General features: G+C 57.3%; 1 protein-coding gene across 3 annotated transcripts in view; it reads right to left on the bottom strand.

The window, feature by feature from the left end:
* The window catches only part of COL5A1 (collagen type V alpha 1 chain), a 155,916-nt gene that overhangs the window by 36,550 nt on the left and 107,289 nt on the right, over window positions 1-12,077 (bottom strand). For all 3 annotated transcript variants that reach the window (XR_004922416.2, XM_036108711.2, XM_036108705.2), the window contains exons 30-37: window positions 10,831-10,938; window positions 10,065-10,118; window positions 7,898-7,951; window positions 3,507-3,551; window positions 3,344-3,397; window positions 2,506-2,550; window positions 2,020-2,073; window positions 1,058-1,111 (exon numbers count right to left, since the gene is read on the bottom strand). Coding sequence is in view for 2 of the 3 variants with exons in the window: in XM_036108711.2 (XP_035964604.2) it covers window positions 1,058-1,111; window positions 2,020-2,073; window positions 2,506-2,550; window positions 3,344-3,397; window positions 3,507-3,551; window positions 7,898-7,951; window positions 10,065-10,118; window positions 10,831-10,938 (468 nt within the window). In the remaining variant the exon portion in view is untranslated. The remainder of the gene's footprint in view (window positions 1-1,057; window positions 1,112-2,019; window positions 2,074-2,505; window positions 2,551-3,343; window positions 3,398-3,506; window positions 3,552-7,897; window positions 7,952-10,064; window positions 10,119-10,830; window positions 10,939-12,077) is intronic.

Genomic DNA, 12,077 nt, shown 5'->3' with positions numbered 1-12,077 from the left:
GCGGAACACCGGGAAGGTATAATTAAAAGAGGTTTCATCACAATGAACCAGAGAGACAAAGGGATTTTTTTTTTTGAGCGAGCACCAAGAAGATGTTAAATCTGGCATTCAAAGTCCCACTGGACGCAGGGACCCCATTTGCTGTGAGAGCCTCTCAGAGATCTGTGGCCACAAAAAAGCTGCGGGGACACAGGGGTCTCCCAGCAACCTCCCCCATCTATCTGGTGACCAGGAGGTCCCCAGCTGTCTGAGCCTGGAGCCTCAAGGTCACAGGTGTACCCCACCATGCCCTCCCCAGGACACGCCTGTGGTGGACGCGGTGTGTTGGGTCAAATCCCAGGAAGTGACCTTATTTCTGAAAAATGATTTTGGTCCCAACCAAAAACGCCCAGATGACACAGCTTGCACTGGGCTCTTCTAAAGGGAAGGGCAAGGTGGGCGGCGGGCACGGGGCGGCAAAGCGGGGGATCGTGAGCATAGCTGAATGCCCCCTGCCTCCTTGAAGGGGCCCTGCACGGCCCCTGCCATCAAGCCCGAGGCCAGAAGGGCCCGGAGAGAGGAGGCTGGGCCTGGCACTAGGCCCGCGGCCCTCCTCTTGCAGCTTCCCGGCATGACGCAACGGAATGCCACAGAGCCCTCCTGGCTTCCTTCTGGTCCAAACTCGGGCAGCTCGTGCAGGGCTGCACTCACGACGGTTTTACTGAGGAAGAGGAGGTCGGCTACACACGGTTTCAGTGTGCAGATGGCATCTCATTTGCCACGACGGTTTAAAATGTGGCCTTGGACCACAGTTGCTAGGACAAGGTTGAGGCCGGCCCCTGCCTCCGGCACCCACCGCTGCCCCAGGCGCTGTCCCAGGGCCTGCCCGGGGCTGTCCGCAGACAGGCTCACCCCAGGTCAGCGGAAGACGGCCCAGGCCTCAGGGGCCTTCCCGAGGCTGGCCACTCTCTCCCAAGCCCACGGGGCAGAGGAGGTGGTGCCCACGTGCGGGGCTGTGGGAGAGGCCGGGCCAACCCGCGTCCCCGTGTCCCTGTGTCCCCACACCGCCAATACTCACGGTCTCGCCTCTCTGTCCAGGGTGTCCCGGGAGCCCGTCCTTGCCCGGGGGACCCTGAAGAAAGAAACAAAGGGAAGAAGTTTCATTCGGTTCTGAGAAGCATGCCCTTTGGGATTTAATGCCATCCCCGGGGTGGGGGGTGATCATTTCAGAGAAAATTCCTGTAACAGTTTGTCACAGCACCTATGCGTCACCTCCTAAACCCTCACAGCCTTCCTGAGGGCCACTCTTCACCCCCCGGGGGGAAACTGAGGCAGGCAGCACGGGGACCCAGGGCTGTCCTGTCCTGATTGCCGACCTCCAGGCATATACTATGCCTCTTCTGAATTAATGAAGTGTGTCCCCCAAAACACAGGTTCAGTCCTCATCGCCCACCCCTGTGAAGGTGACCTCACTTGGACACTGGGGCTTTGCTGATGTCATCAAGTCAAGACGAGGTCACTAGGGTGGGCCCTAATCCACTGACTGGTGTCCTCATAACAAGATGGAGGTTTGAAGACCCCAAGAGGCCCAGGGAGGAGACAGCCACATGAGGACGAAGGCAAGATGGAGTGAAGGGTGCACAAGCCAAGGCCGGCCAGCAACCATAGAAAGCCGGGAGAGGGGCAGGGGACAGTCTCCCCCCGGAGCCCCCAGAAGGAACCAGCCCTGCCAACTCCTTGATTTTGGACTTTTGGCCTCCAGACTATGAGAGAACACATTTCTGCCATTTTAAGTGACCGAGTCGGTGGTAACTTGGCACGACAGCCCTCGGATACTCATACTGGGCCCCACTAGAAGGTCATGTTGGTCTCAGTGAGAAAGCGGTCCACACTTCCGAAAAGCAGCTCTCTCCAGCCAGTTTCCCGGCTGACCCCCCCCTCCCACCGGCCCACTGGGAGGGGCCTGCATGAAGCCCCCAGGGAAAGCAAACGTCTCCAGGAATCCCTGCACCTGCCCAACACGGAAAACACGTTACTTACAGGGGGGCCCTTGGGTCCAGGGAAACCGGTGGGTCCTTGGGGTCCGTTGGGTCCCTGGGGACAAAGCACAACCAGCTGAGCACAGAAGTCCTTTCCCCAATGCATGGGGGCCCAGCGCCCCCCACCACTGTCTTCCCGATTTGTGGGTTCCCTGAGCAAAATTTCTCTCTGCTCCCCTGGACCCATTCTCCATTTATTCCAGCCCCATCCTCACCAACGTGTAAAAGGAGGTCAGGCTGGGGAGCTGAGGGGGCCAGCACAGGACCGAGGGCCCAGTTTCCTGACGGCTCAGCCACCTCTGAGCCCCAAGACCAGGGCCAAGGGCAGGGGATTGCCGACTTCAACAGGCAGGAGACTTCACTCCCAGTGAAGGCTACCACTGACCTTGAGGGAAACCCTCTCCTCCAGCAGGGTCAAAGGCATGGCTTCCTCACCCCAGCCCACCCTGGGAAGAAATGGACAGGGACATTTCCCAGAGATGCTCACCCGTTCACCCGGGGGGCCGGCCGGGCCATCGCCTCCAGAGTTGCCCTAGGGAGGGAGGGACAGAGCAAGAAGGGCTTTATTATTATCTGTAGTACTGCTGCTCTCGGCAGACAGACTCAGGCCCATGACATGGCCAGGATCAGAGTCACAGATGGCACGCGTCCGCAAACGGGAATGCGCTCATTGCGGAAGAATACACGGTGGCCTCTGGTGGGCACATCCAGTTAGCCTGGGAGCGGGCCGGCTCTGCACCCCGCCAACCAGAAGGCCCCCGGCCCCGGTGGGAATGCACTTGGGAACGGCGACCCGGCGGGACAGGGAGGGCCTGCTGGGCAGCCGTGCGTTTCTATATGGAGAGTCGGGGGAGTTAGCGACAGTGCCCTTGGCGGGAAGTGGGGATGTGTGAGACAGGCACAGGTCCTCTCCTGAGGCAGAAGAACCTTCTTTCAATTTCTGGCAAAGCTCTCTCTATAGCTTCCAAACGCTCTTCAAGAAAAGAAATAGGGCCTCCCCACCAGAACTGGATGGTGGGGTACCCGGATGGTTTGGCATTTGTGCGAAGCCCGGTGGGCCCAGCCTCCTAGGGCCTGAGGCTGCCGTCTCAGAGGTTCCGGTGTTGGGGGCCCCCTCCCGCCTCTGCTCTTGGGGCCAAGGCACATGATTCCATTCAACCTGACCTGTCCGAGTGCTGTTGGACCAGCTCCTTCTTAAATACCCTCAAGGAAATATCTTCCTTTTTTTTGTTTGTTTGTTTCTCCAAATGAAAAGGCCATGATGACCCACAGGTGCATGATTGTGGGTAGCATGGCAGGCACCCCAGAAAACACTGAAAACCTACCTTGGGGCCAGGCTTCCCAGTGATGCCCCGGGGGCCTCGTTCACCCCGCGGACCCTGCGCAGGCAGGAAAGAGGAAAGGTGAGCTCGAATCATCCCAGCCCTCGACACCTCCCTCCCCCTCCCACCGAGCGCTCCCTGTCCTGGAAACCCTGAGGGTGGTTACCGTCGGGCCTCGTTGCCCCCGTGGTCCCGGCTTCCCAGGCGTGCCCTAGAACCAGAGAAGAAGGGGCTGGTCAGTCGCTCGAGACACGTGCCATGGTCTGGGCGCTGGCCGTCTCCTGGGTTATGGGGAGAGCGCTCGAAGACAGAAGCGAGGAAGACCCTGTCTCCTTATCTCTACTTCTACAGGAGAGTTTTCAGGCCGAGGGACTCACTGCACATTCAACACACAGAGCTTTGTATTCCCACTCAGGCCTGCAGAAATCCAATTTTCTTCCTGCAGCCTGATGGATGTTTACCACCGTTATCTGGTTTCCTTTCCGCAAGCATAGACGCCCCCTCCGCCCGCCCACCCGCCCTCTCCCTCTCTCTCTCCATCTCTCTCTCCCAGCGGCGGGGGTGGGGTGGGGGGGGTCATTATTGCAAGAGAAGAGAAGAACGTCAACCCCTTTCATACATAATTTACTTTTGCTACAGTTAAGAATATTAGCCATTAAATTTTCAACAGACTCTGCAGACAAGCAAACTTGCAACTCAATATATAAATCATATACCCAAAGTCATCTGCTTCTCTTCTAATAGAATTTGGACTCCTTTTTCTTGCTGTCGTTGTTTTGCATTTTCCAAACCAAGGAAAACAGATGCGCTGCATTTTTTTTTCCCTCCGAAGCAAAGCTCTGATAGCTGGTAAACACAGTTTACCTATGGCATGTGGAAGCGGCAGGCTGAACGCCACCCCGGTGTCCCCACCGCCTCTCAACTGATTTTCCAGAATCTTATTCCAGTTTCTAACGATAACACCAAAGACAGAGCTGTGTTGCTAACGGCCGGCCACCTGACATGCTGCCTGCCTCTCACCATCAAACTGCTTTCTGCAGCCTCCCATCTTGAAATGAATTTATGATGAGATAATTATGTTGCATTTTAACAATGCACTCTGGTTTCCCTGCTTTAATTATACGGCAATATCCTTTGGCTTCAAATAAATATTTGCATACAAAAATTAATGAAACATTTGCTTTCTTCCAACGGTAGACTTTCACCAGCGTGGACGCCGGGGCCGGCCCTGGATGCTGCTTGATGTTTGTGGGTGCGCCCCAGCTTCCACCCAAACCCCCACCCTCGGCCCCGGCCCGCTCTCGTCCCGCAGAGATGACCCACCCCGGAGCAGACAGCAGGGGAGTCCCAGCCGTGGTGCACCCGGGCCTCCCGGGTCTTCTTTGTAAACTAAGCCAAGACAGAGAGGCATGGACGCTGGTGGACAGAAAGTGCCCCATCCACAGTCTCCTCTGTGGCTTGCCTGTGAGCGCCTGTCCTCACGTCCCCGCCGGGGAGGCACAGGCAGCCCCAGAGACAGCCCTGTTCGAGCCGAGCAGCCAAACGCAGGTGGCGTCTCAGGACTCTGGTTCCCCTCGGCCACCAGCCCCGCGGAGCTGCCCTCCTGGTCAGCGGATGGCTCAGGATCGGGGAGGGGTAGGCTCCACCACCAGCACCAGGAACTTCTGCTTCTCACCACCTTCCCCACGGCTCTCGTCCGAATCTCGACGATTTCCATCTGGGACTCTCAGGGAGGACGTTTTAAAAGCAGCCAGCACCATCAGTCAAGTGGCAAGATCGTCAGTCAAGTGGCAAGATCGCACCATGCTCCACGGGGTGGCTTTGAATCCGGGGATACCACCCCTTCTCGTCTCCTCCACCTGCTCACCATCCTCTCGTCCCTGGGACAGCCCCTGGCCCTGAGCCCCGCTCTGCCCCCCACTCAGGCCCGCTCCTCTCGGGCATCTGTCCGTCCCTGACCCCTGCCTACCTCCGCAGTGACCCCTCCCTGCCCACCCTGCTCTGTTTTGCTCCTAGCACACACTGCCATCCGCTTTACTTACAGATTGGCCCACTGCCCCCACCTCTAGAAGGCGAGGTCCACAAGGGCAGGGACCTGAGCTTCTCTTGCTGTATCCTCAGGGCTCCAAGAGGACCTGGGACACGGGGGCAGAGGAGGGGCTCCATGATTGCTGTTTGAACGGATGGATGGATGGACACAGTGACAGGATACCAAGAACAACCCCACAAGTTGGTTAAGAAGGGGCGGTGACCAGCCGGACTGCCACAGTCCCTGGAGGGTTGAAAACCACAAGGGCACAGGGAAGGTCACTGCCCCTGGAAGACAATGCCTCCTTCCTTCCCTGGGGAAAGTTCCAGAATACAGACATCTCTCTCTGGAGGAGGCGCCCCGTGGACGTGCATAATCGGGGCTCCTCTCCCTGCAGGAACATGGGTCCTCCGCCGCCTGTGGGGACTAGGGCGTGGGGAGCCCATGAGCCGAGCAGTGAACGGTGCGGGTCCCTGCCAGGACGTGCATATAAAACTGCGGCAGGACGCTGGTTCGCTTGTGCGCAGGGCCGTCTCGGACGCTTCCCAGGGGCAGATTCAGCCGTGTTCCTCCAGATGCCATGTCCTCTGCTTGCCTCTGTGTCCCCAGCCCCCAGGAGGGGCACAGGGACTATTTCTCTCCCACGATGGGTGGACATGCTGGCCGGTCCGGTTTGGCCATGGCCTGAGCCATTCCCTTTTGTCAAAGTTCACATCTTTGTCATCCGGGCCTGCCCCCACCGCGGTGGCCACCGAATACAGATACCACCACACGCAAGCTGTAAAATCCCTGGAAATTCCCAGCGTAGATGGTTTCCCCAGGGCCTCCATGCTTCAGGGCCTGGGAACCATGAGCTCACCAGAGCAAGCCCCTGGCCCCACACTGCCCTGCTCTCCAAACACCTCGGTTTCCTCTGTGTCCCCAGTGACCCATGGCACCGACGCATGAGGACAGTGGCCCATGGGGGCTCGGGGTGGGGGGAGGGGACCCTGGCATCCATCCGGCCTTCTGAGCTCAGGGGTGGGAGGCTGAGCAGCTCGAGGGGCAGGGAGAGGGCAGTGGGGCTTGGACCAGAGTGCAGCCCCAGGTCGCCGGCCGGGCCTCCACAGCTCCACATGACCCAGCCCCACAGGGCCTTTATCCCTGGCCCTGCCAGACAGACTCCTCCATGGACAGGGGTTGTGGTCAAATCACAAGACCAAATGCTGAATGTCATGACCCCCTTGGAGAGTCTCACTGCAGGGTGGTGTCAAAGGTCATGAGGTCTCCTCCAGCACAGGAACCATCCCCTTGTCACCCCACGCTTCCTAGTGCCCTCTGTGAGTATTCCAGAGGACAGCCTTCCCCAAAGACATCTGTCAGACTCTCCCTAGAAGGAAGAAGCAGATAGACAGACAGACAGGTAGGGAGGTGGGTAGATGAGGGATACATGGACAGACAGACAGGGAAGAGCCACACAGAGAGAGACACACGCAGATGTAGATCCAGACACAGACAGGACCTACGTGCCGATACACAGCAGAGAGACAGATCCAGACCCAGACCCAGATGACAACAGTGCCCCTGTGTTCACGCTGGGCTTGCACCGAGAGCGCTCCCTTGTTTCCTTTTCTTGTGAATCGGGCAGACACCTTTGTTTACACGGGTTCGGCTGCCTTAACGTCTCTCTCTGGTTTCAGGGGAGCTCACGGTCTCCGCTCAGACCCAGTGGGACCGTTTGGGGCAGGTGCTCGGAGGAGGTGCAGGCCTCCACCTGCACCAGGAGCTCCAGCGGGGGTGGGGGGCTGCCCCAGGACATGCGAGAGCTGCGGTCCTTCTGAGGCCGGGGGTTCCCCCCAAGGCGTTGCCCGCACACATCTCACCGACCGGCCCCTCTGTCCCCACACGCCTGTGGATCCTGTGTCCCGAGGGCAGCACTCAGGCTGCGTCATGCAAGCTCCCTGTGGGAAGGCCTGGGCCAGCAGGGAGTCAGGATGGTGCAAGGGGGGGGGGGCATGGCTTCCCCCGCCAGCCCCTCAGAACGCCGAAGTTCACACTGACGACAGAGGGGACCAGGGCGCACCGCACTGGGTAGCTGCCCTGTGACTATGGCAGCTGGGGAGTAACGAGGGGGAGGAGCTTCCTGAATTTGGATCAGCCCAGTGAGTGACATACAAAGAAGGAGGAAATTCCTTTTTCTCTTTCACTTCCTTTTAAACTTAGCCTGAAGGAAAAATCACTTGGGTGGAAAGGGAAGAATCCAGGTTTCACTAATGACTGGAGGAGTGTCGGAGTGTTTATTAGAAAGCTCTATTGCCCCCACACGCTTTCCTCTCCTGCTGCCCTTCCTACCCCACCACCACCCAGCCCCGTGTGTGGGAAGAGCCTCCGGGGCTTGGAGCCGAAGGCCACGAGCTTAAGGTCAGCTGTCTGGAAAGCAGTTTTGCCAGCAAAGTGGGTAAAAATAAACAAGATGTACTAGAAAATATACCCATTAAATACCAAGGCAGCAGAACAAGCCACCGGATCAGAGGTCAGGCTAGCCTTACCCTGCCACCCTTCTCGCCGTTGGCACCAGGAAAGCCAGGAAATCCAATAGAACCCTGAAAGAGAGGTAATTAATGAAGAAGCATGAGAGCTGGGCCAGAGGATGAGCCAGGCTGCATGTGCCAGGATGAACAGCCCCAACACAAACTCTACCCACCTCCAACCCACCCATCCATCCACACACCCATCTATCCATCTATCCATTCATCCATCCATCCTTCCATCCATTCATCCATCCACTTACCCACACATCCACTCATCCATCCATCCATTCACCCACCCACCCATCCATCCACCTATTCATCCATCCACCCACACATCCATCCATCCACCCATCCATCCAACCATCCATCCACTCATCCACCCACCTGTCCATCCATCCCGCCAGCTATCCATCCACCCATCTAACTATCCACCAATCTGTCTACCCATACATACATCATCCATCCATCCACCCATCCATCCATTCACCCATCCACTCATCCATCCACCCATCATCCATCCATCACCTGCCCACTCAATAAATATTTCCTGAGCATCTCAATAAATATTTCCTGAGCATCATTAGAGTCCAAGTCTAAAAACCAAAGCTGTCTTAACCATGCTTCTCCTTTCTCCCTTTCTCTACACCCAGGTCTTCAAAACATTGGTATTTGGGAAGAACAGGGCGCACAGACTCCTGAGATGAACTGGAGATGACGTGTGAATCTCACGTTTATGATATTTTGTTTACTGTGCCTTGTTGTCATGTTTTGTCATCTTCCCAGAGCACCTCTAAATAAAGCATGGCAGCTTATGAAGTCAGAAATCAATGCAAATTTATGCACCGGCTATAGCAACTAACAGCTATTTCTTTCTAGAGACCTACAAGGGGCACGTAGACAAAAGATGAACTCAGGACTTTGATGTGGCGAGTATCCAGACACCTACCGGGTGAGCTTCCCGTGACATGAAAGCACCCCCCCCGCCCCTCACATACACGGGAGGTGGTGACTATCTTCAGTGGGCCCCTACTCTCCACGTGGCTCAAAATCCTGACCCGAATGTGTGCTTAGACCAGGAAAAGCTCACAAATGTCCAAACCTTGCACTTTTCACAGGAGCTGAGCGTGACCCACCGACCCCTACGCCCACCTGCCAATCTGGGCCGGAGACTGTCACAGATACCTGGCTGCAGGTCCCACAGAGCTCAGTGGCTGCATCCAGGCACTCCCAAGGACTTCCAAACCGGCCAGGCGGCTTCTAAGTTCTACCCTTGCCTTCCAAGGACACTGCCTGAACTTGATCCACACACCCCCAAACTTCTCTCGACTCTGCCCCCCGAGGGACATGTACTTCAGGAGAGAAAACCTGTCCATCAGCCCCTCTTCCTCCAAGACACGGTGGGCACCACATGACAGCCACGTCCAGCATGCCACTGTCGGACACTAAACAAATTCCTGCTTCACAGCAAACTGCCTCCCTGCAGATGAGGTGCGGCTCCTTCCACGGAAAGACTGCTCTTTCCCGAGCCAGAATGGGATACCCAGCGGGGCAGCCAGCCCCCAGGCCCTTCCCCTTAATGAGACTGAGCCTGGAAGTCTGGAGAGGCGCTGAAGCCCGGGAGGCAGGACAACACAGATGCAAACCTGGGGAGACAGGGGCTCTCCTCCACCACTAATTATGTCTCCAGTGCAGGCGGCTGGTTACTTTTTAAGGAAGAACCATGAATAATAAAAGCTGAGATTTGAAAAAAAACAATGTTTTAAATGATTTCCAAAGCCTCGAGGAGCTGTTTCACTTAAAGCAGAACATGATTTCCATATAAAGAAGGTTTCATCTCTCTTTGACGCTCAGTTACGAGCAAATAACCTTCCAATCTCCAGGGTGAAGCAGAGGTGAGCGAGGCTGCACGGTGCTCGGTGTAGAGAAAGCAGTGGGCACAGGCGCTGGGGACCCCGCGCGCAGCCCTCAGCTCCGCTGGCTTTGCCCCATTCTCTGAAAGGCTCAACTAATGGTCCCAGCACCTCCTTCCAACTCGGCCAGACTAATGCAGAAGGCTGTGAACAGGGCAGAACTTGGGGTGGGGGGGACATAGTAGCCTCCCCAGGAACGGTGACTGGGCGAGAGGGGGCAGGGCAAGCAGGAGCCCTGAGGGGGTGTCCGAACACCTGACATGCTCATAGATTACCTTGGGCCCTTGTCTTCCTGGGTAACCCGGTAATCCCGGCACTCCGAGTTTTCCCTGGGGAGAAAGAAGGAGTTGCGTTATCTGGCCAGCACCGTATTTCTCGATCCATTTTCTCTGAGCGGGGAAAGCCGGCATGTGTCAGCAGGGGCCGGAGCAGGATGCGGTTTCCAAAGACCGAAGGACTTGGAGAGACCCCTGCCTGCCCCCTGGGATGGTGTCTCCCGAAAATCCTGCCCTAACTAAAAGCAAAGGCCCCACAAGTAGAGAAGACACCATGGCTAAAGCAAAAGCAACTGGAGACCAATCTTCCATAAAAGGAACCCTTTATCTTTGAGATTCTGTTTAACCCTTTTGTAAAAGAGTCCTAGCCTTGGGGCAAGACAGGGCGGATGTCTGGGGCACTCTAAGAGCCCACTCCTGTGCCAGGGCCAAGGGGGAGGGTGGGGCAGCCCCGAAGGGCAGTGGTAAGGACAGCTGCAGGAGTCCCCACATGAAAGACGAAGCCGGGGTTGCTAGGGCTCACAACCCAAGCTCTGGGAACCTCTGGAGGAAGGAGCTCTCCCAGGATGCTGGCAAAGTGCTCAGAAAGACCCAGCTCGGGACGAGAAAAGGATGGACCTGTCAACAGATAAATCCCTTGGGAAGATTGGTCAGATCACGCCCATCCCCATCTGGGGGCCTCAGCCTGGCAGTTACAGGCTGGACAGCCAAGGCCATCAGGAGGATCTGTCCCCGGGGGATGGGGGGAGCATCCCAAGTCACATACCTTCTCCCCAGGGGGTCCCAGAGGACCAGGGTCGCCATTCGGACCTCCGCGACCCTTCGGGCCTTCGGGGCCATCTTCTCCTCTAGGACCAGGGGGGCCGATTTCCCCCTGCAAGTCAGAAAAGAGAAGGTGAGGGAGAACCCCCAGTCTCATCCCCCACCACACGACTCCCACGGCCCTTCTGGGCCCGAGAGTCCAGGTCCCGGGTAAGACCGGGCTGCAGGAGCCGCTCAGCCCGCGCAGCCCAGCAGGCGGCTCAAGCAGATGGAAGGTGTCTGGGTCGGACAAGACCAGAGCAGCGTGCAGCGAGCTACAGGGCTCGCTGAATGGCCACGCCGTCCCTCTGCACAGAGGGGGTGGTTCTCTTCTCAACGCCACATGCTTCTGCTTCCCAGTTCCCTTCTCCAAACGAGCCCCTCTCGGCTGAGATAACCGGTTAACACGGGAGCTCTGAATCACTACTTCCCCAAATACAGCAGAATAGCAATGTGCAGGGGCCTGCTTTTTCCCTTGAAGGCCCAGGAGGCAGAGGGACGGACCACAGCCCCTGGCTGGGCAGCTGTCTGGGCATGGCTGGCACACAGAAGACCATGGCACATGTCCCAGAGATGACAGGGTCCCAATGCCCCACCCAACTTGCCCACGGTATGGATGGGGAGGCCTGGGCCCAGACAAGCGCGAGGGTCTGGGGGCTTGCTGAGGTCAATAGCAGCACCCCGGCTGAGCGCCCACCCTGGCTCTTTGTCCAGTGCTGAGTCTCCCTCTGATCGCTGGCTCCCAGGAGCAGCCATGGGACAGCTGTACCACCCACAACAAAAATGCGCACCGCACGGATGAAGACCGATAGCTCCCCTATTTGTAAGGTCCAGTGTGTCTGCAGGCCCAGGCCCCTCAGTCCCTAGCAAGTGTTTTTCTCCATCAACAAAAGAGTCCTTCACACATTTACTGAGCACGTAGAAAATGCCCAGTGCCGGGTGGAAATTTCTCTCGGGGGGAAATTAAGACCAATGACTCCAGCTCCCTGGCTGAGGAGGGGTCCCGGCTCCCAGTCCCACCCTCACCTAATTCCAACAGCGGGCCCGCTCTCGGAGCCTGGCATGTGCCTGCCGAACGTCTTTAGTGCAATCTCTTTTGAAAATGCATCCTCGTAATATGGGCCCCAAATGCGGGCTACTGCATCGTTAGAGACAGAATAAAAAGCACTTTGACCAGCCAAACAGAGAGGCCCCTCCGATGTGGGGAGTCGG

Source organism: Halichoerus grypus, chromosome 14 (assembly GCF_964656455.1).
Source record: "Halichoerus grypus chromosome 14, mHalGry1.hap1.1, whole genome shotgun sequence".
Lineage (NCBI taxonomy): Eukaryota > Metazoa > Chordata > Mammalia > Carnivora > Phocidae > Halichoerus > Halichoerus grypus.
This window is presented reverse-complemented; position numbering and strand designations above follow the sequence as displayed.